At 45.8% G+C, this 24705-nt stretch overlaps 1 protein-coding gene across 1 annotated transcript in view; it reads left to right on the top strand.

Annotated features, from left to right (window-relative positions):
- The window catches only part of LOC143959292 (leucine-rich repeat serine/threonine-protein kinase 1-like), a gene marked incomplete in the record, with an annotated part of 364255 nt that overhangs the window by 332679 nt on the left and 6871 nt on the right, over positions 1 to 24705 (top strand). The window contains 3 exon segments of the mRNA XM_077467970.1: positions 2354 to 2371; positions 10642 to 11483; positions 24471 to 24572. Of these exon segments, the coding sequence (XP_077324096.1) occupies positions 2354 to 2371; positions 10642 to 11483; positions 24471 to 24572 (962 nt within the window).

Raw genomic sequence — 24705 nt, 5'->3', positions numbered from 1 at the left:
TCAAAGTCAAGAGAGCCAATGAGGAGAGAGGGGTCAGGGCCAAACTGTGGCTCAGTGTCTGAATGGACACACTGAGCAGTGGCTCAGCTCAGGTGCCCCCATAGCAAGTTTCTTGCTGTAAGGGCACTCGGCAGAAGGAAGGGGCCAGGGGCACCGGCGGAGGAACCCGAGAAGGAGGATCTGGGCTGCTCTGTGCAAAACCATTACACATAAGAGGATAAGTATGACGTGGTTGTTGTTTTTAAATTTAAAAAAATGAGACTTTAGTATCACTTTAAATAAAAAGGAGGCTATGCTTCCCTGCTCTGTGCAGCAACATCACACTAATGCCACGTACACACGACCGAATTGTCCGGCCGACTTAGTCTGGCAAACAATCCAGTAAACAATCCGCCGAACGGACTTGGCCACACACGGACACTCCGAAAGTCCGGCGATTTCTAACGCGATGACGTACAGCACGTGCCACGGGACTAGAAAAAGGAAGTTCAATAGCCAGTAGCCAATAGCTTCCTTCTTGTACTTGCTTCTGAGCATGCGTCATTCTTAGTCCGCCGGACTAGCACACTGACGAACGGATTGTCCACTGAAAGCCAAGTCCGGCGGACAAATTTTGATGCAAAACTACTTTCTAAGTCAGACGGACTTTTCGATGAAAAAAGTCCGCTGGAGCCCACACACGATCGAATTGTCCGGCGTAATGCGGACTAAGTCCGCCGGACAATTCAGTCCTGTGTATGCGGCATTAAGGTCACCATCCTCCTCTTCAGGCGGTCCCTGCCAGCGATTTTGGCTCCTCCCTCCTTCATGTGTCTCCTGTAGCAAACAGGTTGCAAAGGAAGCACATGTGAAACACACACTGCACCGGTATGCCGTGCCCATCGCCACCCCCGCACCCTCCACACAGGTGTTTGACCTGACAGCAGCAGGTTCCTATGGGTCCGCTGCCCTCAGTTTCTACTGTGAAAGCAGAAAGTGAGGGAAAAGTGCAGGTACTGAAGTGGTGACATGGAACCAGGTAAGTGTTTTGAACCCGGAGGGTAGGACATGCAGTGGGGCGTTTTTTACCTTAATGCAGAGAATGCATTAAAGGTGAGAAATGTATAGACTTTAAAACCACTTTCATTGTAACAAACATACCATACAGAAGACCCAGCAGCACCAACCTTACCCTGTTTTTCTCTATAGAAACTATACCGTTGTGGATGTGGCCAAAGGTCAGGTGGAGGTACGAGGCTTGAGCTGTCCTGGGCTGAAAATGTGTAGCCAGCTGAAAGTACAGAACATGCTGTGGATCGCCACTGAGGTGTGAACTTTATTATAAAGATGTAGAATCCCAGGGGTAACAGATATTAGCTGTCACATCACAATATATATTGATGTCGTGTTCTAGAAGGCTGAGAGCACCACACTAGTTTGGGCTTTATTCCACACAGAAAGCCAACATGTAGATATCTACAGGTTGTATGTGCGCCTAACTGGACAGCTGTCGTCTTTTTCCATTCCATCTATTATTTTTCACAAATCCTGATGGAGGAGGCTTGACGCACGAAACGTTTCAGACTTGAATGAACTTATTTATGTGGAATAAATCCTTTATGGACTTTACAAACCTGTGTGGCGCTCTCACCCTTCTAATACTTTAGTGATCCCTGATATATACCGTAGGGAAAATTAATTATTTAATCTCCTGCAGATTTTGTAAGTTTGCCCACTTACAAAGAAATTAAGGGTCTGTAATTTTTATTATAGGTCTATTATAAATAATAGAGACCGAATATCAATCAAAAATCCAAAAAAAAAAAAAAAAAGGTTACAAATGTTATAAATGGAATTGCAGTACAGTGAGTAAAAGTATTTGATCCCCAACCAACCAACAATAATTCTGGCTCCCACAGACTGGCTACAGTAGGTGCTCATGTGGTACACAGATTAGTCCTGTCAATATAAGAAGGGGCTCCTAACGACAACTCGTTATGTGTATAAAAGACACCTGTCCACAGAATTTTTCTTCCATTCAAACCTCACCATCATGGGCAAGACCAAAGAGCTGTCAAAGGACCTCAGGAACAAGAATATAGACCTTCACAAGGCTGGAATGGGCTACAAGACCAACAATGTTGGTCAGAAGGAGACAACTGCTGGCGCGATTATTTGCAAATGGCAGAAATACAAAATAACCATTGATAACCATCTGGAGCTCCATGCAAGATTTCACTTAATGGGGTAAGGATGATCATGAGAAAGTAGCTTGTGAATGATCTCAAGGCATTTGGGACCATAGTCCCCAAACAAACCATCGGTAACACAATATACACGCCATGGATTATTGAAATCCTGCAGTGCCTGCAAGGTCCCCCTCCTCAAGAAGGCACGTGTACAGGCCCGTCTGAAGTTTGCCAATGAACATCTAAATGATTCAGAGAAGGGTTTGGAGAAAGAGAAATGCTGACTATGACCCTAAGAACACCATCCCTACAGTCAAGCACGGAGGTGGAAACCTGATGCTTTGGGGCTGTTTCTCTGCTAAAGGTACAGGCCGACTTTGCCGCATTGAGGGGCCAATGGACGGGGCCATGTATGGTAAAATCTTGTATGAGAACCTTCAGAACACTGAAGATGGGTCTTCCAGTAGGACAGTGACCCAAAACTTACTGCCAAGGCAACAATGGAGTGGCTCATGAAGAAGCACATTAAGGTCATACAGTGGCCTAGCCAGTCTCCAGACTTCAGAGGGAGCTGAAACTTTGAGTTGCCAAGAGACAGCCAAGAAACCTTAAGTATTTTGAGAAGATCTGTAAAGAAGAGTGGACCAATATCCCTGCTTAGATGTGTGCAAACCTGGTAACCAACTACAAGAAATGTCTTACCTCTGTTCTTGCCAACAAGGGTTTGTCCACTAAGTACTAAGTCATATTTTGCTTGAGGATCAAATACTTATTTTACTCTCTGATGTGCAACTAAATTTTAACATTTGTATCGTGTTTTTTCTGGATTTTTGGTCGATATGCTTTCTCTATCATTTTAAAATACACCTATGATAACAATTATAGACCCTTAATTACTTTGTAAGTGGGAAAACGTACAAAATCTGCGGGGGATCAAATAATTATTTTCCCCCACTGTATGTGTGTGTGTGTATATATTAGGACGTGTATGGTATAAATTGTAGCGCTAAAGAATAAACACACACACATACATGCAGTATATGAGTGTTCCAGAAATCAATCATACAAAAATAATGGAAATGTGGAGAAGTCCAATGCCTGTGAAGGTCCTAAAAAGGACCAATATGAGTCCGCCGCCAAATAGTGGCTAATCAAAGATGGAATGCACTGGCACCGTCCGGTAGTGAGGGCATCAATGGTAGTGCATCTTCAACCAAAAAACAGGGGAAGTATATCTACTCTTACCAGAACGAGGGGACTCGAATGTCAGCAAAAACAAGTCATAAAGGCAAGGATGCCGAGGATCGGCAGATCAACGAGACTCCAATGAACCAAGGACCACCAAACACGGCTCCAAAGGGTATTGTAGACAGCCACCAAACCGGACCTCAGATGTTGAGAACACCAGGGCTGGAACTTAGGCACAGAAGGTTGAACTGGACAACAAAGGAACTCTTGTCCTGGAGTTTATGCAAAGAAAAAATGCTTCCATATGGTGTAGGTCAAAAAAGTGAGTTTTCTATTTCTAAAAACCAGCATACATAAATAGGAATAAAAAATGTGATCACGGAGTAAAAATGAGGGGCAATGTGAGAAGCAGGAAGCCAAGCCCGACGTGTTTTTTCCCAAAGGACTTCAACTGGGGTATGCCCCAGTTCCAGCCCTGGTGTTCTCAACATCCGAGGCCTGGTTTGGTGGCCGTATACAACACCCTTTGGAGCCGTGTTTGGTGGTCCTTGGTTCCTTGGAGTCTCGTTGATCTGCCAATCCTCAGCATCCTTGCCTTTATGATTCCTCGCTGACACTCAAGTCCACCTGTTTTGGTAACGGTAGATATACTTCCCCTGTTTTTTTGTTGAAGATGACTACCTTTGATGCCTTCACTGCCTGACGGTGCCAGTGTATTCCATCTTTGATTAGCCACTATGTGGTGGCAGGACTCATATTGGTCCTTTTTAGGACCTTCACAGGCATTGGCCTTCTCCACATTTCCATTATTTTTGAATGATTGATTTCTTTTATATTCACTCACATATGTATATGTGTTTATTCTTTAGCGCTACAATATATATATATATATATATATATATATATATATATATATATATATATATATATATATATATATATATATATATATATATATATATATATATATATATATATTGTAGCGCTAAAGAATAAACACATATACATATGTGAGTGAATATATATATATATATATATATAATATTTATCTATCTGTGTATTTTATGGTTTGTATGGCATTCAACTCAAGGATACTTCTAGGACTCTTTCACATGGGCAGTTTGCATTTCAATCAGCAGGGGATCTGCTCACAGATCCCCTGCTGATCGGTGCAGAGCGGGGACAAATGACACAACATGCTGAGTTTAAAGTGGTTGTATACTCATTTTTTTTACTTTTACCTACAGGAAAGCCTATAATAAGGCTTACCTGTAGGTAAAATAATATCTCCTAAACCTGTACGGTTTAGGAGATATTCCCCTCGGTATGCGCCACTGACTGCAGTGGCGCATGCTCACAGGGGATTCCCGGCTGAAAGCCCGGCAGTGGCCGGACTCGGCCGGGATGAAATCTCCCGCGTGCATGCACGGGAGTGACGATATCGCGGCTCCGGCCACTCACAGCGCCGGAGCCGCGATACCCGGAAGAAATGCCGAGGGAGCATGTCAGCTCCCTCGGCGTGGATCGGACCAGATGTCGGGGCCTCGTTCTAAGGTAAGTATTTCATAGTGAGCTAGTATGCGGTGCATACTAGCTCATTATGCCTTTTCCTTTGCAGGTAGAAAAAAAAAAAAAAAAAACATCTGTGGGTTTACTCCCGCTTTAAGCAGAGTGGACACGGACAGAGCTTGCTCTGCTCTGGGGGCAGTCGGGAGTAAACAGACTCTGCTTGTCTGTTTACACCCGGCTGCCTCCGATCCGGTCTGCCCAAACGGAAGAGGATGCAGTCCTCCCTTTTTTTTATTTATTTTTTTAGCAGGCCTGATTGGACCCAGAGGGAGGGAGGTGTAAATGGAAACAAGTCCGTTTACACCCACTGGTCCATAGGAAAACATGGACAACCTGATCAAGTCCGCCTAAAAAAAACTGACAGGTGGACCTGATTGGATTGCCTATGTGAAAGGGCCCTTAGAGGGAAATGAAAGTGTTCAATTTTTTCCAAAATGAGAGGAATATTGGGCTGAATATTGAATAAAAAAATAAAAGGACAATTGTTTAAAAAAAAATGTGCACTAATTAAATTGTGTCTGATTTTTATGTTAAAACCCACTACGTAGGATCAGAAGATATCTATCTACAGTCTGCAGGGCATGTGTCCGTTGAGTGCCCCCCAGAAAGAGCTTGACACGCCAGCAATGGTAACCTGCTTCCTGACTGCGTTTGTGGCAAAGGTCAGTGTACTGAGGGTGGGAATAGTATACAAACGGGGACTTCTCTAATTACATTTTTATGTTTTACTGCCTATATTTTATTCCTTTATACAAATCGGTATTAATGCATGACAAACGCATTTCAAATGTATTTTGAATCTTGTGTATACAAGATCTTTGCTATAACACCAACTAGAATCAGTGGCCTATTTATTGGGATATATACAGTGGGCAAAAGAATAATTATTTGATCCCCTGCAGATTTTGTAAGTTTGCTCACACACAAAGAAATAAAGGGTCTATCATTTTTATCATAGGCGTATTTTAAACTATAAAAACAGAATATCAACCAAAAATCTATAGAAAAAAAAACACATGATACAATTGTTATAAATTGAGTTGCAGTTCAGTGAGTATAATAAGTATTTGACCTCCAGGCAAAACATGACTTGATGGATAAACCCTTGTTGGCAAGCAGAGGTCAGACATTTCTTGTAGTTGGTTACCAGGTTTTCACACATCTCAGGAAGGGATTTTGGTCCACTCTTCTATACAGATCTTCTCTAAATCCTTAAAGGGGTTGTAAACCTTCGTGTTTTTTCAATGTAATGCATCCTATGCATTAAGGTGAATAAACACCTGGCAGTCACGGCCCCCCCCCCACCCGTTTTACTTATCTGAGCCCCTTCATCTCCTCGGCGGGGGCACGCTGTCCCTCTCTCCACAGGGTCCTGCCTCTTGATTGGATAGATTGATATAGGCACAGCCATTGGCTCCCACTGCTGTCAATCAAATCCAATGACGCGGGGGGCGGGGCTGAGTTCGGCATTCGTGTCTGTGGACGCGCTCCTGAGTTCTCGGTAGGGCGCCTCTCCTAGGGGCTTATCTGATACAGGGAGGAGTCACTGGGGGGACCCCAAAAGTGGATGTTCGGGGCCACTCCTTGCAAAACGAGCTGCACAGTGGAGGTTAGTATATGTTTGTTATTAGGGGTGCACCGAATGGGTTTTTTGGTGCCGAAACCGATTCCGAAAATGAAAAATACACTAGGCCGAAAACCGATACCGAAACAGCACCGATACCGAAAATGACTGTTTTTAAAAAATATTTTCATACAGCAGATGGTCAGAGACTGCAGGCATGGTACAGGAGATGGTCAGAGACTGCAGGCATGGTACAGGAGATGGTCAGAGACTGCAGGCATGGTACAGGAAATGGTCAGGGACTGCAGGCATGGTACAGGAGATGGTCAGAGACTGCAGACATGGTACAGGAGATGGTCAGGGACTGCAGGCATGGTACAGGAGATGGTCAGGGACTGCAGGCATGATACAGGAGATGGTCAGGGACTGCAGGCATGGTACAGGAGATGGTCAGAGACTGCAGGCATGGTACAGGAGATGGTCAGGGACTGCAGGCATGGTACAGGAGATGGTCAGAGACTGCAGGCATGGTACAGGAGATGGTCAGGGACTGCAGGCATGGTACAGGAGATGGGCAGGGACTGCAGGCATGGTACAGGAGATGGTCAGGGACTGCAGGCATGGTACAGGAGATGGTCAGAGACTGCAGGCATGGTACAGGAGATGGTCAGAGACTGCAGGCATGGTACAGGAGATGGTCAGAGACTGCAGACATGGTACAGGAGATGATCAGAGACTGGGGACATGGTACAGGAGATCAAAGCAGCCTCACCAGTTCCCCTCAGATGCAGCCTGCCTGATAAAAATACATGCACAGTGTTTTCCATGTATTCCAATGGCTTTAGTTCACACCATGCAGTCAGTTTCCGGTGCGGAAACTGACTGCATGGTGTGAACTAGAGCCATTGGAATACATGGAAAACACTGTGCATGCATTTTGTGCAAAAAAAAAAGCACACGGAACTGCATCTGGTGTGAACTGGCCCCAAGCCAGCTACCTGGTTCCGTTCTAACAGACTTCTATTGGGAATGCTCATATCGTTACCTCTACTAGCAATAACTTAACCCTTCCCCATTCTATCACATGGCGATAAAAACCTAGCTGGGTCAAAATCAAGATTATTATTTTTTTTATATATATGGCCAATAAAGGGAGTACAGCTTTTGTACTGTGACCTGGTTTATATAGCATGGCTACATTCACACAAGTGGCCAGAGGTGGATAGTTTCAGAGGCAAACAAATGACTTTTGGATGCAGCAGCACTGTGGGCACAAAAAAACATGTGATTTAGCTGTGGACAAAACCCTGCAATGCTTGCCCTGGGCACACTCTTTCCCCCTCATGCAGCTTGCCAGTGTCTAAATGCAGCCTTACCCATGCCCGGGTCAGAGCGGTGATCTCCGTGTGTCACGGAGCTGTGCATTGAATTGCCTGGGCGGCTGCAGTAACAATGTCCCGCCTCCTGTAATCACGTCACGCTGATTCAATGTCCCGCCATTGGATCAGTGTACCGTCTGTCACAGGAGGCGGGACATTGTTACTGCAGCCGCCCAGGCAATTCAATGCACAGCTCTGTGACACATGGAGATCACCGCACTGTCGGGCAGGAGGAAAGGAGGAGGAAGGACGGAGGAGGGAGGACTGGGGACAAGCCAGGAAAACACCCGTGCAATGGGCGGCACCAGGGGGCGGAGCCCCGCACAGGCCCCGTCCCTATTTTGGCCCCGTTATCGGCAAGATTTTCCTTTCGGCAATTTGCCGAAAACACCATTTTCGGCCGATATGTTTCGGCGGCCGAAATTTCGGTGCATCCCTATTTGTTATTTAAAAAAAATAAAAAAAGAACCTTTACAATCACTTTAAGGTTTCTTGGCTGTCGCTTGGCAACTCGAAGTTTCAGCTCCCTCCATACATTTTCTATAGGATTAAGGTCTGGAGACTAGCTAGGCCACTCCATGTCCTTAATGTGCTTCTTCTTGAGCCACTCCTTTGTTGCCTTGGCGGTATGTTTTGGGTCATTGTCATGCTGGAAGACCCATCCATGACCCATCTTCAGTGTTCTGGCTGAGGGAAAAGGGTTTTCATCCAAGAATTTACAATACGTGGTCCCGTCCATTGGTCCCTCAATGCGGCAAAGTTAGCCTGTACCATTAGCAGAGAAACAGCCCCAAAGCATAATGCCAAAGAGCTCAATTTTGGTCTCACCTGACCACAGCACTTTCTCCTAATCTTTCTCTGAGCTGTTTAGATGTTCATTGGCAAACTTCAGACTGGCCTGTACATGTGCCTCCTTATTGGAGGGGACCTTGTGGGCGCTGCAGGATTTCAATCCATGGCGGCGTATTGTGTTACCAATAATTTGTTTGGTGACTGTGCTTCCAACTGCCTTGAGATTACTCATAAGCTTCTCCTGTGTAGTTCTGGGTTGATCCCTCACTTTTCTCATGATCATCCTCACCCCATGAGTCGAAATCTTGCATGGAGCTCCAGACTGCGGGTGATTGATGGTTATTCTGTATTTCAAATAATCGCTCCAACAGTTGTCTCCTTCTAACCGAGCTTCTTGCTGATGGTCTTGTAGCCCATTCCAGCCAGTGCAGGTCTACAATCTTGTCCCTGATGTCCTTTGACAGCTCTTTGGTCTTGCCCATGATGGTGAGCTTTGAATGGAAGAAATATTCTGTGGACAGGTGTCTTTTATACACTTAACAAGTTGTCGTTAGGAGCTCCTTATATTGACAGGACTAATCTGTGTACCACATGAGCACCTACTGTTGCCAGTCTATGGGAGCCAGAATTATTGTTGGTTGGTTGGGGATCAAATACTTATTTTACTCACTGAACTGCAACTCAGTTTATAACATTTATTTCATGTGTTTTTTCTGGATTTTTGGTTGATATTCTGTCTCTCTCATTTAAAATACAGCTATGATCAAAATTATAGACCCTTCATTTCTTTTTAGGTGGGCAAACTTAAAAAATCTGCAGGGGATCAAATCATTATTTTCCCCACTGTATTGAATGGATTGTGTAGGTATACCTGCATTCTACATAGTTGGTGGTACATCTTAGGAAAATTAAGTCATATTGTAACATGTGTGGTCAGTTGGAGCAGTGAAAAGATTAGCTAATTATACTCTTATGCCCTGTACACACGGTCGGACTTTCCGACGGCAAATGTGCGATCGGATCTTGTTGTCGGAAAATCCGATCGTGTGTGAGCTCCATCGGACTTTTTCCGTCTGAATTTCCGACACACAAAGTTTGAGAGCAGGATCTAAAATTTTCCGACAACAAAATCCAAACGTTTGAATTACGATTGTGTGTAGACCGTTCCCAACGCACAAAGTGCCACGCATGCTCAGAATAAATTACGAGACAAAAGCTATTGGCTACTGCCCTCTTTATAGTCCCGTCGTACGTGTTCTACGCCACCGCGTTCTGAACGATCGGATTTTCCGGCAATTTTGTGCGACCACGTGTATGCAACACAAGTTTGGGTCAAAATCCGGATTTTGTCGTTGAAATGTTCGACAGTGTGTACAGGGCATTAAAGTTCTGCTTTAAAGCGGGAGTCCGCCGGGAGTTCCGCCGTTTTTTTTTTTTTTTTAAAGCCAGCAGCTACAAATACTGCAGCTGCTGACTTTTAAAATAGTGACACTTACCCGCCCAGCTTACCCGCCCAGATGTTGGCACCCGAAGCCGATCTCTCGATCGTCTCTCTGGTGCTGCCGCCGCCATCTTGGGTATGGGAATCAGGAAGTGGAGCTTTTCGGCTTCATTTCCCGGTTCCCTATTGCGTATGCGCGAGTCGCGCTGCGCAATGAGGATGGTCCCCGCTGTCTCTGGGATCCGTGTGTTTCCCAGCAGGCAGCGGGGGACTTTCGAAAAGGGGCGTAGATTCTGCGGAAAGGGGCGTACCTTCTGCAGAATCTACGCCGGAAGTGGGTGCAGATACCTGTGCTGTACAGGTACCTGCACCCCCTCCCCCCTGAAAGGTGCCAATTGTGGCGCCGGAGGGGGGGGGGGGGGATTCCAAAGAGCGGAAGGTCCACTTTAGGGTGGACCTCCGCTTTAACCCAAATTAGTCTACCTCTCTATGTACTTCAACATGATGCTGATTGTTTATTGTGTTTATTTCTACACGCAGACCTCCTGTTTAGTGTTTGCTGGTCTTGCGGACAGCTTGGTCTCGGTGTTCCCAGTATCCAGCGGTATCCCAATCGCTGATTGCTCCTATATCTGTTCACGCACTGCCAACCGCACTTTATTCAAGATTGGTGATGAAGATCCAAGACAAAATCCATACCCTGTGCTGTCAATGGAGATCTCTAATGGAGGCTCTGAGGTGTGGTACAGCAATGGGCCTGGCATCCTCATAGTGGAACTCACATCTCTGAAACTGACCAAAAGGCTGGAACCTTATACCGCACCATCTTTCGTTATCTCAATGGCAACCAGCACAGACTGCAACGGAGAAGACACAGTTTGGTGCTTAGATGATAAAACCAACACTTTAGTTATGTATCATGCTGCTGACTACCAACTCTGTGCTCGATATTTCTGTGGTGACTGTAGCCCCTTAAGGGACATGTTTGCTTTAAAGGCTACTTCAGAACTGGCACCAGTCACCTTGCCGGAAACAAACTGTGACAGGCAATGCCAATCCGAAGTTAACATCATCTACAGCCAAGATCGAGGAGTGCAGCTCTTAAGCCACCAAGATTCCCTGACCGACTATTGTTCTCTGTCATCATCTTCCTCTGTACCTCAAGGAACAGCTAAGTCCTCCTCCAGTCTGCCCAGTACACCAGTGAGTTACAACAGCACGCTTTTCTCCACAGACAGCGAAGAACCTGAACTGTCACGGGAACAAAGGCCCAGGATTCCTAGCGAAAGCTGGGGAACAAAAGCTCCCCCTACAGAGGAGGAGAAGATACTTTTGCAGGCGGTACGGGTGCTGGCCGTTAAGGATTTGCTTTGGGTTCCAAGGTGAGCTTTGCTTTAAAAAAAAAAAAACATTGAAATATAATAGACTAATCCAACCTTTCTCAACCTTTTTACCCCAGAGGAACCCTTGAAATCATGTTCAGGTCTTCAGGAACCCCTACTAAAAGTCATTGGGGAAAAAAACACCCCTTATATTGGTGGTGAGTGGGAAGAATGCCCCCTTCTACAGTGGAGGTCACATAATAATGCATATCGGGTCTAGCCTACACCTCTGAGTGTGCACATATCTTCAGTCACATTAGCCCTTGTACACACGGTCGGAGATTCCGACGGAATGTGTCCTATCGGACCGTGTTGTCGGATAATCCGACTGTGTGTGGTCTGCATCGGACTGATTCCGTCGGAGTATCTGACGGACCAAGTTTTCCAACTTGTCCGTAAAATCGGACATACTACGATCATGTGTAGCCTACTCTGACGGACAAAGTGCCACGCATGCTCAGATCAAATTCCTAGACCAAAGCTATTGGCTACTAGCCTGAACGTAGTCCTGTCATAACGAAAAAACGTCATCACGTTATGTACAATCGGATTTTCCGACAACTTTGTCCGAAAGGTGTGTATGCAACAGTTTCGGACAAAATCTGTCGGACAAAATCCAACATATTTGGTTGTCAGAATGTCCGACCGTGTGTACAAGGGCTTAGAGAAGTGGTGTTGAGTCTCACATATTATCATTACTTATAGAGATATGCCAGGGTCCCATGGATGGAGGAGGTGGAATTGGGTGGTCAGAATGCTCGTTAGTAATGCAGCCAGCTCTGCCAAGTGGTGTTGGCCTCAAAACGAGTTAAAGATCATTAAAGCGGAGCTCCACCCGAATTACTACTCCTATGCCTATAGGATTGTCTTGTTATGTAATTGCTGGATATCCCCCTTACCTTGCTGCTGTCATCTTGTGTCTTTTTCGTTTTTTAAATTTCCTGGTCCTGGAGATTCCGGAAAGGGGCGGTGCGGCTGCGGATATAGGTGGGACTTCAGCGGCAGGTCTGCGCTTCCTGTTGGCCGCACTGTCTCCTGGGATAGTTTTTTCAATTTCCCAGGAGTCTGTGTGGCGCCCAGGCTCGAGTTCTCACGCGAGGAAGGAATAGTTGCCATCACAACGTGGCAGGACTTCCTAAGACGCCGCCCGTTGTGATGGCAACCTGAGTTGTTGTCAGCGCTCGAGTGGTTTAATCGGCGCATGCGCGAGATCGGAGATTATACTGGCGGTGCATGCTGGGACATTAGCAGCACAGTGTCCCGGAAGACAATGCCTGTGGGCTTTACAGATGCCCAGAGGCAAAATGGAAAACGTCAGGAGACGTTTTTTATAAAGTCTTTAGAATACCAAAAATGGCAGCAGGAGCATTAGAAAAAAAAAAGTAAGTAAAAAAATTAGAAAACGTACTTCTTGCAATTAACCCTAAAAAAAAAAAAACGGCGGTGGAACCCCGCTTTAAATGGAAAGGGGCAATTAGCCAAAGCTCAATGAACCCCTGACAACATCTGGAGAGGAGCCCTGGTTGAGAATAGCTGGCCTGATTTTAGGACTAAATAATCCTGAGGTGGTGACCCAACAGGAGGACATCTCAAAACATTTTTTTTTTCTCTTCCTAAATTAGTAGTATTATAGAACTGAACAGAAAAGTGGCCATTTACCCCTTTTTACAAAGGCATCGAGGCCAGATCAAATTCAGGTGATCTGTTTTATGGAGTTTGCATTCTCTCCCTGTACTAGCATAGATTTAAGGTGGTCTGTCTGCTCCAAACGTATCATTTTAAAATCATTGGCACCAGGGGGCAGGCTGAGGGGTAAGCAGGAGAGGTGGCCGCCGTGGGCACACAGAACAAGAATGCTATGCTATGGCGCTGAAGGGATTCACAGCTGGTGGGGCACACCTTGGCCTTTTCACATTGGGTACTACAGGATCCAGTGCCACCCCCAAGATGTATGAGCATAGTTGTCATTCCTACTGGCATAAATCCCCCCCCCCCTCCCATCACCCTTCCTAACACAAATCACCCCTCCTAAATCCCCCTAAATTACCCTTCCTAGCACCCCCTCCCAAATCACCACCAGCACAAATCCCACCCCCCACAGAAATTTTCCTTACTAGAAAAATCTCACCCCTCACCAACCCCAGAATCCCCCTCTTCCAGCACAATTTCCCCCCAATCTCCCCTCCTAGCACATATCTCCCCCTCCCTCATAATCCCTACCAGCACAAGTCCTAAGAAAAAAATCCTCCCTCCCCTCCTAGCTCTGCCCCCCCCCCAATCTCCCCACAGTACAAATCCCCCCCCCACAATTTTTCCTTCTAGAGCAAATCTTACCCCCCCCCCCCCCCCCAAAATTCCTCTTCACCAATCCCCCTCTACTAGCACAAATTTCAATTTCCTACCACATATCCCCCAAAACCCCTCCTCCTATCACTAATCCACTCCCCCCCCCCCCCACCCCACTAGCACAAATGCTGTCATCTCCAGCAGGAATATATGCTACTCTGACCCCCCCCCCCCATCCAGTTGTGTACCCAGTTTATGGTCTCCTCCCTCACATACAATGCTGTAGATGTCCGTGGGATGTTCTTCCTCCCAGGCTCCTCCTTTTCTTGACACCTCACAGTTCAGGAGGAGCCTGGGGGAAGCTGCTTTTAAAACTTATGACGGGCAGCCAGCAGGGGGAGGTGTGGGGGTATGGGATCGCGGCCTCAGAGACTCACAGTAGGGATCGCAGTAGCTGATGTGACAGCCCTGATCCAGGAGCATGGCAGTGACAGGAGGAAGAACCTGGAGGGGAGAGAGAGCACAGCCTGAACCTCCTCCCAGCTCTCTCCAGATTGGGCTTTGTCACTTCTCCATGCTGACAGTGGTAGTAAAGCTGCTGTCAACACTTCTATCAGATTGTAGTAGCAGCAACACTTCACAGGACCTCCCACCCCCCCAGCCTCTCATGGCACCACCGTGCCCAGGGCACCGTGCCCTTCTGCCCATCCCTAGTCCTGGCATTTATTGTCACTATAAATTTCTTTGCTATTTCGTGCTTGTTTGTATTCAAAAAGCTCCATGGTAAGTACTAGTGGCTGAGCACCAAATGCAAATGAAGTGTTGGCTCTTGTGCAGTACAGTGGTGATTCCTGCTGTGATGAAGACATTTCTATATCAAGGTTTTAGGGCCACGAACATTTCATTCATCAAAAGGAAGCACCTGGTTTGTGTTCTTTGAGTCTCCCAAAGCTCCCTCAACATGGGGACCAAAAATGTGTGCCGAAATGTGCTTTCAGTATTGCGTTTGCACTCCATTTGTCAAAATCACCCACAGCAGTGCCTGCAGCACTTGGCTGGGTTTGTAGCTGCAGCAGATACTGGCGGATAGGGAGTCAGCATTGGATAAGCACTGGGAACACTGCACTGTAATGCTTAGGTATTATAGATCTGAGCTGGCCAATAATAAAACCATTGATCAACCTCCAGAGACTAATTTACAGTTGCATAGGGGACTATCCCTGTAGTCTTAATTTAACCACTTAACCACCCGGACCATTTGGCTGGCCAAAGACCAAAGCACTTTTTTGCGATTAGGCTCTGACAATTGCGCGGTCGTGCAATGTGGCTCCTAAACAAAATTGACGTCCTCTTTTTCCCACAAATAGAGGTTTCTTTTGGTGGTATTTGATCACCTCTGTGGTTTTTATTTTTTCCTCTATAAACTGTGAGGGGGTTCGCTCGGTAGCGGGTGTGTGTGACCCCCTGGATGGGTTCACAACACAAAGTCAGGCACAGCAGACAGCGGTGTAGGTGCAAAAAACAAAAGGTCCGGTTTATTTAGGCTACATGCAGTGATACATATAACAGCCAAACAAAATAAAACAAGAAAATAAATCCTGGTCAGCTTGACCTCTAACTACACACGTAGACTCCCTGTCTAACAACTGGGTGCAGCCTTGTGCTGCCCCAGTCCCTATCTCTATTGTAGGGGTTTGCCACACAGGCGTTAACTCACCGCACAGAACAGATCTCAGACTCCCCAGTCTATACACACAAAACTGGTTCCAGGATGGAGCATCTCCCTATGCATGCTGGGGTTTTTTGTAGAGGTCTTAATGAGCCCACTTACTACAGCTGGGCTCATTAACTCTTCCCCTCTAATTGTAAAAGTCTGCATAAAGCCTGAATCTAGGACACACATATTTCCCATCCTGAATACAACCAGGTGATTTTACCTGCGTGCTGCCACATACCCCCCCCCCTCTTGTTTCAACCTTGGGGTTGTAACACAAGCAGCCAGACACGCATGTATCCGAGAGAAAGCATCCACATTCCCCATTTTAACACCAGGGCGATGCTTAACTGTAAAGTTAAATTCCTGTAGGGCCAGGAACCACCTATTTACCCTTCTATTGGTCTCCTTGTTTTGAGCCATCCACTTTAAAGGAGCGTGATCAGTCACCAGGTCAAAGTGCCTACCTAGCAGGTAGTACCGAAGGGAATCTAGAGCCCACTTCACTGCTAAACATTCCTTCTCAATCGTGGAGTAATTTACCTCATGGGACTTCAACTTCCTGCTGAGGTAAATGACTGGGTGCTCTTCCCCGTTCCAGACCTGGGATAACACTGCTCCTAACCCAACGTCTGATGCATCAGTTTGTACAACAAAGTCCTTAGAGAAGTCTGGTGAGTACAACACTGGCTGGCTACATAAGGCTGTTTTTAAGGACTGAAATGCTTCCTCAGCCTCTGGGGACCATTTAACCATAACCGACTCTTTCCCTTTTGTCAGGTTGGTGAGGGGCACAGCCTGAGAAGCAAAATGGGGAATGAATCGTCGATAATAGCCAGCGATTCCCAGAAAGGCTCGTACCTGTTTCTTGCTGTTGGGACGTGGCCAACTCTGTATGGCCTCGACTTTATTGACTTGGGGTTTTATCACCCCCCTCCCAATAGTGTACCCAAGATATTTGGCCTCCTCCTGTCCAATAGTACACTTCTTTGGATTGGCCGTAAACACAGCTTCCCGGATAGAGTCTAGGACTGCTTGTACTTTTGGCAAATGTGAGACCCAGTCTGTGCTATGGATAATCACATCATCCAGGTAAGCTGCAGCATATTTATGATGGGGCCTCAGAATCTTATCCATTTTCCGCTGGAATGTTGCCGGTGCATTCTGTAACCCAAACGGCATTCTCTTATATTGGAATGCCCCATCTGGGGTTACAAACGCAGTTTTCTCCTTGGCCGACTCGGCCAGGGGAATTTGCCAATACCCTTTGGTGAGATCAAGAGTTGTCATATATCGGGCTGTTCCCAGCCGGTCAACCAACTCATCTATACGTGGCATGGGGTAGGTGTCAAATTTTGTAACTTTATTTAATTGTCTAAAATCGTTACAAAACCGCCAGCTCCCATCAGGTTTGGGCACTAGTACGATAGGACTGGACCAGTCACTCTGGGACTCCTCTATCACACCCAATTCCAGCATCCTTTGAACCTCCCCACGTATTGCCTCCCATCGGGCCTCTGGTATTCTATAAGGTTTTAGTTTTACCCTTTCTCCTGGCGGGGTGATAATGTCATGCTCTACGCCAGATGTTTGTCCCGGAAGCTCAGAGAAAATCTCTTTGTTACGAAGTACAAACTCTTTAACCTCCTGTTGTTGGGGTTTCGATAAGGTGCTTGCTATTCCAACCTCAGGAACTAAGCAATCAGGCTGTACTTGTGACAAAGTCTCTGCGACTAGGGATTCCCTATCCCTCCAGGCTTTCAGCAGATTGACGTGATAGATCTGCTCCGGCTTTCGCCTTCCTGGCTGTCTAACCCTGTAGTTCACCTCACTAATTTTTTCAATTACTTCATATGGACCTTGCCATTTGGCCAGAAATTTGCTTTCAACCGTAGGGACTAGCACCAAGACCCTATCCCCCCGGGGAAAAAGTACGTGTCTTGGCCCCACGGTTGTACACTCTCTGCTGTGCTAACTGCGCTTGGGTTAAATGTTCCTTTACAATTGGCATTACCTGTGCAATTCTATCTTGCATCAGGGCGACATGCTCAATCACACTCCTGTGAGGAGAACTCTCATTTTCCCAAGTTTCCTTGGCGATATCCAGCAGCCCTCTTGGGTGTCTCCCATAGGGCAACTCGAAGGGTGAGAAACCCGTAGAGGATTGGGGTACCTCCCTAATGGCAAACATCAGATAGGGTATTAGACAGTCCCAATTCTTTCCATCTCTATCCACCACCTTCTTTAACATTTGTTTTAGGGTTTTGTTGAATCTTTCAACCAACCCATCTGTTTGGGGGTGATACACAGATGTACGCAATTGCTTCACTTTGTACAACTTGCATAATTCTTTCATAACCCGGGACATAAAGGGTGTACCTTGGTCCGTAAGCAGTTCCTTACAAATACCCACGCGGCTAAAAACAAGGGATAGCTCTTTGGCTATGGTTTTGGCCGAGGTATTTCGGAGAGGAATTGCTTCCGGATAACGGGTGGCATAGTCCAATATAACCAAAATGTACTGATGCCCCCTAGCAGACTTCATTATCGGACCTACCAAATCCATTGCGATCCTCTCAAAGGGGACCTCAATGATAGGAAGAGGTACCAGTGGGTTATGGAAATGTGGCATAGGTGCCGACTTCTGACACACAGGGCAGGAGGAACAATAATTTTCTATTTCCTTCATGACCCCAGACCAATAGAATCTCTGCAATACCCTCTCTCTGGTTTTCTCTGTCCCCAGATGACCTCCCAGAATGTGTCCATGAGCCAATTCTAACACCAACTTCCTGTAAGGTTTGGGCACTACAAGTTGCTCAATGGTTTCTTCTGCCCTTTTAGCCACTCGATATAGCAGGTCCCTTTCCATAGTGAAGTAAGGATAAGGGCAAGTCTTATCTGGGTTCACTAACTCGCCATCTATTTTCACCACATTTTCCCGTGCCTTTATTAGGGTGGGGTCTTTTAACTGTTCTGTGGCAAAATTTTCCCTGTGAACCTCAAGATCCGAAAACTCCACAGACGGCATGTTTTCATCTGAGGATGTTGGCTCCTCCCCAGTTTCTCGAGTTTCCCCCGCCAATACCGACAAGGGAAATTCAGGAGAGTCCTCACCACTCCCAGAGGAATTCTGGTCATCTTCCTGGTTTATAGGGGCACCAATGGGGGCCTCAGGACAATCCCAGAGTTCCCAGAATTTTGGAAAATCCCTTCCCACAATAGCATCATGTGGTAACTGAGACACTAACCCCACCTGATGAGAGAGGTTACCTTTGGGGGTCTCAAAAAACACTGAAGTTACAGGATACTCTCGGGTGTCCCCATGCACACAAATAACAGCCACCCTGTTCTTCCCAGAGACCTCTGTAGTAACTAATTCAGCTTTTATCAATGTTACCAGGCTACCTGAATCTAGCAACACATCAACATGTCTACCATTAATACACATTTTACATAAATGTTTCTCAGGTCCCCGAATGGCAGTGCATGCAACTGTCGCAAACAGCGACTGACGTCTCTCCCTTATAAAGTCACATTGCATAGGCTCATCCACAACGGGGCAATTGGCTGCAATATGTCCCTCTTGCCGACAGCGGTAGCAAATAATCTTTTTCGCTGCCTCTTGCAGCATGGGCTTCCTGGGCTGCTCCCGCCAGACCTTAGGTAGAACTCCCACCCTCTCACTCTCTCCACCCTCACCCCTTGGAGTCATCTTACCCGCCACTGGGGATGATCTGGTCTTAGGGGGGAAAGTCCGTGAGTCCCTGGAAGAGGTGGTCAAGTTCTCTGTAGCCAAGTACCTCTCAACCAGATCCACAAGTTTATCTGCATTTTTTGGATCTCCATGGCTTACCCATTTTTGGATGGCAGTAGGAAGAGCTCTCAGGAAACGATCCATAACCACACGTTCCACAATGTTTGGTGCGGTCAAAATCTCGGGCTGCAGCCACTTCCTGCTCAGGTGAATGAGATCATACATTTGAGAACTGGGAGGTTTTCCAACCTGAAAAGTCCAGTTATGCACACGCTGAGCCCGGACTGCCAGGGTGACACTCAGCCGTGCCAATATTTCTGCTTTTAGCACCACATAGTCTTTTGCTTGGTCAGGCTCTAGGTCATAATAAGCTTTCTGCGATTCCCCAGTTAACAGAGGGGCCACCAGTCCAGCCCATTGCTCCTTAGGCCACTTTTCCCTTTCAGCAGTCCTTTCAAATGTGGTCAAAAACACCTCCGGATCATCCTCTCCAGTCATTTTTGTCAGTAAACGGCTCACACCAAAGGTTGCGGTATTATTGTACCCACTTGCTTCATTGGTCTGCGGACGTTGCTGTATCAATGTCTCTATTTGCTGTTGAAAATTCTGCTCTTGCTTCTGCAACAGGTCTATGAAGCGGGCTTCAGATCGCTGCTGGGCTTGTTGCTGAGCTTCCAAACTCTGCTGCAAAGTTGCATTTGTCTGCTGCTGATTTGCATTTGCCTGCTGCTGGGCTTGTTGTTGAGCTGCAAGGCTCTTTTGTAAAGCTGCATTTGTTTGCTGCTGATTTGCATTTGCTTGCTGCTGGTTTGCATTTGCGAGAGCCAGCTGTCTCAGTATCTCTTCCATGCTGGCCTTAACAAAAAAAAAAAAAAAACTGCCAAAATTCTCCACCAAGTGTGAGGGGGTTCGCTCGGTAGCGGGTGTGTGTGACCCCCTGGATGGGTTCACAACACAAAGTCAGGCACAGCAGACAGCGGTGTAGGTGCAAAAAACAAAAGGTCCGGTTTATTTAGGCTACATGCAGTGATACATAAACAGCCAAACAAAATAAAACAAGAAAATAAATCCTGGTCAGCTTGACCTCTAACTACACACGTAGACTCCCTGTCTAACAACTGGGTGCAGCCTTGTGCTGCCCCAGTCCCTGTCTCTATTGTAGGGGTTTGCCACACAGGCGTTATCTCACCGCACAGAACAGATCTCAGACTCCCCAGTCTATACACACAAAACTGGTTCCAGGATGGAGCATCTCCCTATGCATGCTGGGGTTTTTTGTAGAGGTCTTAATGAGCCCACTTACTACAGCTGGGCTCATTAACTCTTCCCCTCTAATTGTAAAAGTCTGCATAAAGCCTGAATCTAGGACACACATATTTCCCATCCTGAATACAACCAGGTGATTTTACCTGCGTGCTGCCACAAAACAAATAAAATAGCGGCAATTTAGAAAAAAACACATTTTTTTTTACTTTTTGCTATAATAAATATCCCCCAAAAATATATAAAACATTTTTTTTCCTCAGTTTAGGCCGATATGTTTTCTTCTACATATTTTTGGTAAAAAAAATTCGCAATAAGCGTTTATTGATTGGTTTGCGCAAAATTTATAGCGTCTACAAAATGGGGGATAGTTTATGGCATTTTTATTGATCTTTTTTTTTTTATTCACTAGTAATGGTGGCGGTCAGTGATTTTTTTTTTATCGTGACTGCGACATTATGGCGGACACATCGGACACTTTTAGCGTGATTTTGGGACCATTCACATTTATACAGCGATCAGTGCAATTAAAAATTTATTGATTACTGTGTAAATGTGACTGGCAGTGAAGGGGTTAACCACTAGGTGGCGCTGTAGGGGTTAAGTGTGTCCTAGGGAGTGATTCTAACTGTGGGGAGGAGGGGCTGTGTGTGACATGCCACTGATCACTGCTCCCGATTACAGGGAGCAGAGATCAGTGACAGTGTCATTAGGCAGAACGGGGAGATGCTTGTTTACATGAGCATCTCCCCGTTCTTCCACACCATGAGACGATCGCGGGTACCCCCCCGGGGACATCGAGTCCACGGGACCCGTGATCACGCCCGTAAGCCACCTCTTAAGGCACCCAAGCAGGTGTGCTCCCAACCTCCGGTTCTGTGTGTCCATTCACGCACAGAGCCATGACTCAGCCCCACCCCCTCAATCTCCTGATTGGCTCGCTGACTATGATTGACAGCAGTGAGAGCCAATGGCTTCTGCTGCTGCCAAAAGCCAATCAGAAGGGCAAGTCCCCAGAAAGACAAGGCTCTCGTGGACATCGCTGGATCGAGATGGGGCTTAGGTAAGTATTAGGGGGGGCTGCTTCACTGAAGGTTTTTTTACCTTGTGCTTTTACAACATCTTTAAGGGCAGAGGAGGGATCTGGGGTCTAATAGACCCCAGATATCTCAATAAAGAGTACTGATTGTATTATATTGCTTGTGATAACAATAAAAGTGATCAAAAACTTTTTTTAAAGCAAAAGTGTAAAAATAAAAAATAAACATAAAAAAATGTAACGTCATCCCGTGCTCGCTTGCAAAGGCAGTCGCACAAACGCAAACTGTGATCATATCACTGTGAATGTCCGATCGTGGGCAGTAATTCCAGCACCAGACCTCCTGTAAATCTAAAGTGGTAACCTGTAAAGGCTTTTAAAGCGTCGCCTATGGATAGTAAAATTTGCGTAATTTGTCACCCTTGCATGGGAATGTGCAATTTTAAAGTGTGACGTGTTGGGTATCTATTTACTTGGCGTAACATTATCTTTTACATTTTACCTAACAATTGGGTATTATATTGTGTTTTTGTGCATTAAAATTCAAAAACGGTATGCTTTTTCCCCAAAAAAATTGCGTTTGAAAAACTGTTTCCCAAATACTTTGTGGCATAAAAAAATTCCACCACCCACCAGTTTATTCTCTAGGGCAGTGATGGCGAACCTTGGCACCCCAGATGTTTTGGAACTTCATTTCCCATGATGCTCCACCACACTGAAGAGTGCATGAGCAGCATGGGAAATGTAGTTCCAAAACATCTGGGGTGCCAAGGTTCGCCATCACTGCTCTAGGGCCTCTGCTTTAAAAAAACATATAATTTTTGGGAGTTCCAAGTAATTTTTTAGCAAAAATTACTGATTGTTACATGTAAACAAAAAGTGTCAGAAAAAGGCGTGGAGCTCAAGTGGTTAACTTGCTGCCCACGTCAGGACAAGCTTTCAAGAGACATTACTTTATCACCAGGTTTACCGGTACTTTAAATAAGGATCTACACATCAGATTAGGGGGTCCCTGCACACTGGGCATAAAAAATTCTGCCTATACCGGCGTTTTTCTTTTTTTTTTCTTCAGTATGTAGAAGCAGCTCAATGTTAGCCTATATGTCAATGTACATTAGGGAATTCACAGGCATATTTTCACAGGAACATTTGGAGACAAAAAAACCTTCAGAATCGCGTTTTTGAAAGGCACTTTCGGGCAAAAAAAAGTGTAGCTGCTGATTTTTAATAAACAGACACTCACCTGTCCCACGGCCGCCCGATACCTCGCTCCTCTCCCCCGCCTCTCTGCAGCGCCGGCATTGTAAGTGCGGGCGCCCGGCTGTGACAGCTTGTGGCTTCACAGCCGCGTGCGCACTGCGCTGCGCTCTCCTAATGGCCAGGCAATCTTCTGAGACCTGTGAAGTGTCCCAAAAGATTGCAAAGAGGGAGAAGTCGCCTACGCGGCCAAGGGACAGAAGGAGGAAGTGGGACATTAAGGCTACATTCACACCTATGCATTTTTTGTGCTTTTTGCATTTTGCAGATTTGCACTACAGATCATGTTTGCATAGGTGTGAATCCAGCCTAAGTACCTGTCAAAGCCAGATACCCACTCCCCCCCCCCCCCCCAAAAAAAATGACATGCCACATGTGGCATGTAAAGCCCCATACACAATATCAGATTTTCTGCTGATTTTTGTCTTCAGATTTACCAAAACCGTATAGTGCAAGGGCCTGCCTGATTGCATACAAATTGAAACTCCTAAGGTTTGATCTCATATTATATGGTTTTGGTAGATCTGAAGACAAAAGTCATCAGAAAATCTGATAGTGTGTATGGGGCTTAAAGAGGGATTCCACCAAAAAAAAAAATATTAAAAGCCAGCAGCTATAAATACTACAGCTGCTGACTTTTAATAAATCGACACTCACCTGTCCCGGGTTCCAGCAATGCCGGCAGCCGAGGCCGATCGATCGCTCGGCTCTCGGCTGCTGCCGCCACCATTCTAGGTGAGGGAATCAGGAAGTGAAGCGAATCGGCTTCACTTCCCGGTTCCCTACTGCGCATGCGCGAGCCGTCGCCGCGCAATAGGAAATCTCCGCGCTGTCACTGGGACCCGTGTGTGTCCCAGCAGACAGCGCAGGAAATGGCGTAGACTCCCACGGGAGTCTATGCCCGGAAGTGGGTGTAAATACCTGTCTTTGACAGGTATCTCCACCCCCCTGAAAGGTGTCAATTGTGACACCGGAGGGGGGGAGGGATCCGATCAGCGGAGGTTCCACTTTAGGGTGGAATCCCGCTTTAAGGGGGGCGAGGAATGCTTAAAGCGGAAGTTGCATTTTGGGTGGAAACACTAAACCTTTTTTCTCACACTTGATGTTTACAAGTTAAAATCATTATTTTTTTGCTAGAAAACTACTTAGAACCCCCAAACATTATATATATATATATATATATATATATATATATATATATATATTTTTTTTTTAGCAGAGACCCTACAGAATAAACTAGCGGTTGCGCAATATTTTATGTCACACTGTATTTACAGAGCGGTCTTTCAAACGCAGTGTTTTTGGAAAAAACACACTTTAATTCATTAATAAAAAATTAAACAGTAAAGCCCATTTTTTTTTTTTTTTTTTTTTGTATAATGTGAAAGATGATGTTGCACCACGAGAATCGTGATCTTTATTCTAAGCAATAAAATCATGATCCTGATTTTGGTCAGAATCGTGCAGCTCTAGAATTCGGCTAATGCTGGATTTACAGAATTTCCTGGATTAGTGATTTTTATATATTTTTGGGATTCTAAAACTTTCTTCTGGTGAAAGATTACAAAACTGTTTGTAGAGTCTTGGGGAGACATGCCTAAAATTTTAAGAAAATTATAAGATCTGAACTGTGCATAGCTCTGAGTGTTTTTATTACCTGTATTGTTTCAGACGTGGCGGTGACATCATAATCATAGGACTGGAGAAGGAGTGTGGAGGACAGAGAGGACGGGTGATCGCTGTATTGCAGCCGGGGGATCTGGCAAAAGACGGGTAAGACACTTCAGCCGTAAAACAGAATTAAAAATAAATGGAATTAAACTGCCTGAAGAGCTTCTTGGAAGGCGATTTTGCCTTGGTTACAAAAGATGGCACCGTAATCCCATCAGGCCTGACCCATTGCAAA

Source organism: Lithobates pipiens, unplaced genomic scaffold, assembly GCF_037356315.1.
Source record: "Lithobates pipiens isolate NorthernLeopardFrog02 unplaced genomic scaffold, aLitPip1_a1.2 Scaffold_7, whole genome shotgun sequence".
NCBI classification, from domain to species: domain Eukaryota; kingdom Metazoa; phylum Chordata; class Amphibia; order Anura; family Ranidae; genus Lithobates; species Lithobates pipiens.
Note: the sequence above shows the minus strand (reverse complement) of the source record. Positions and strands in the feature narration are given on the sequence as shown.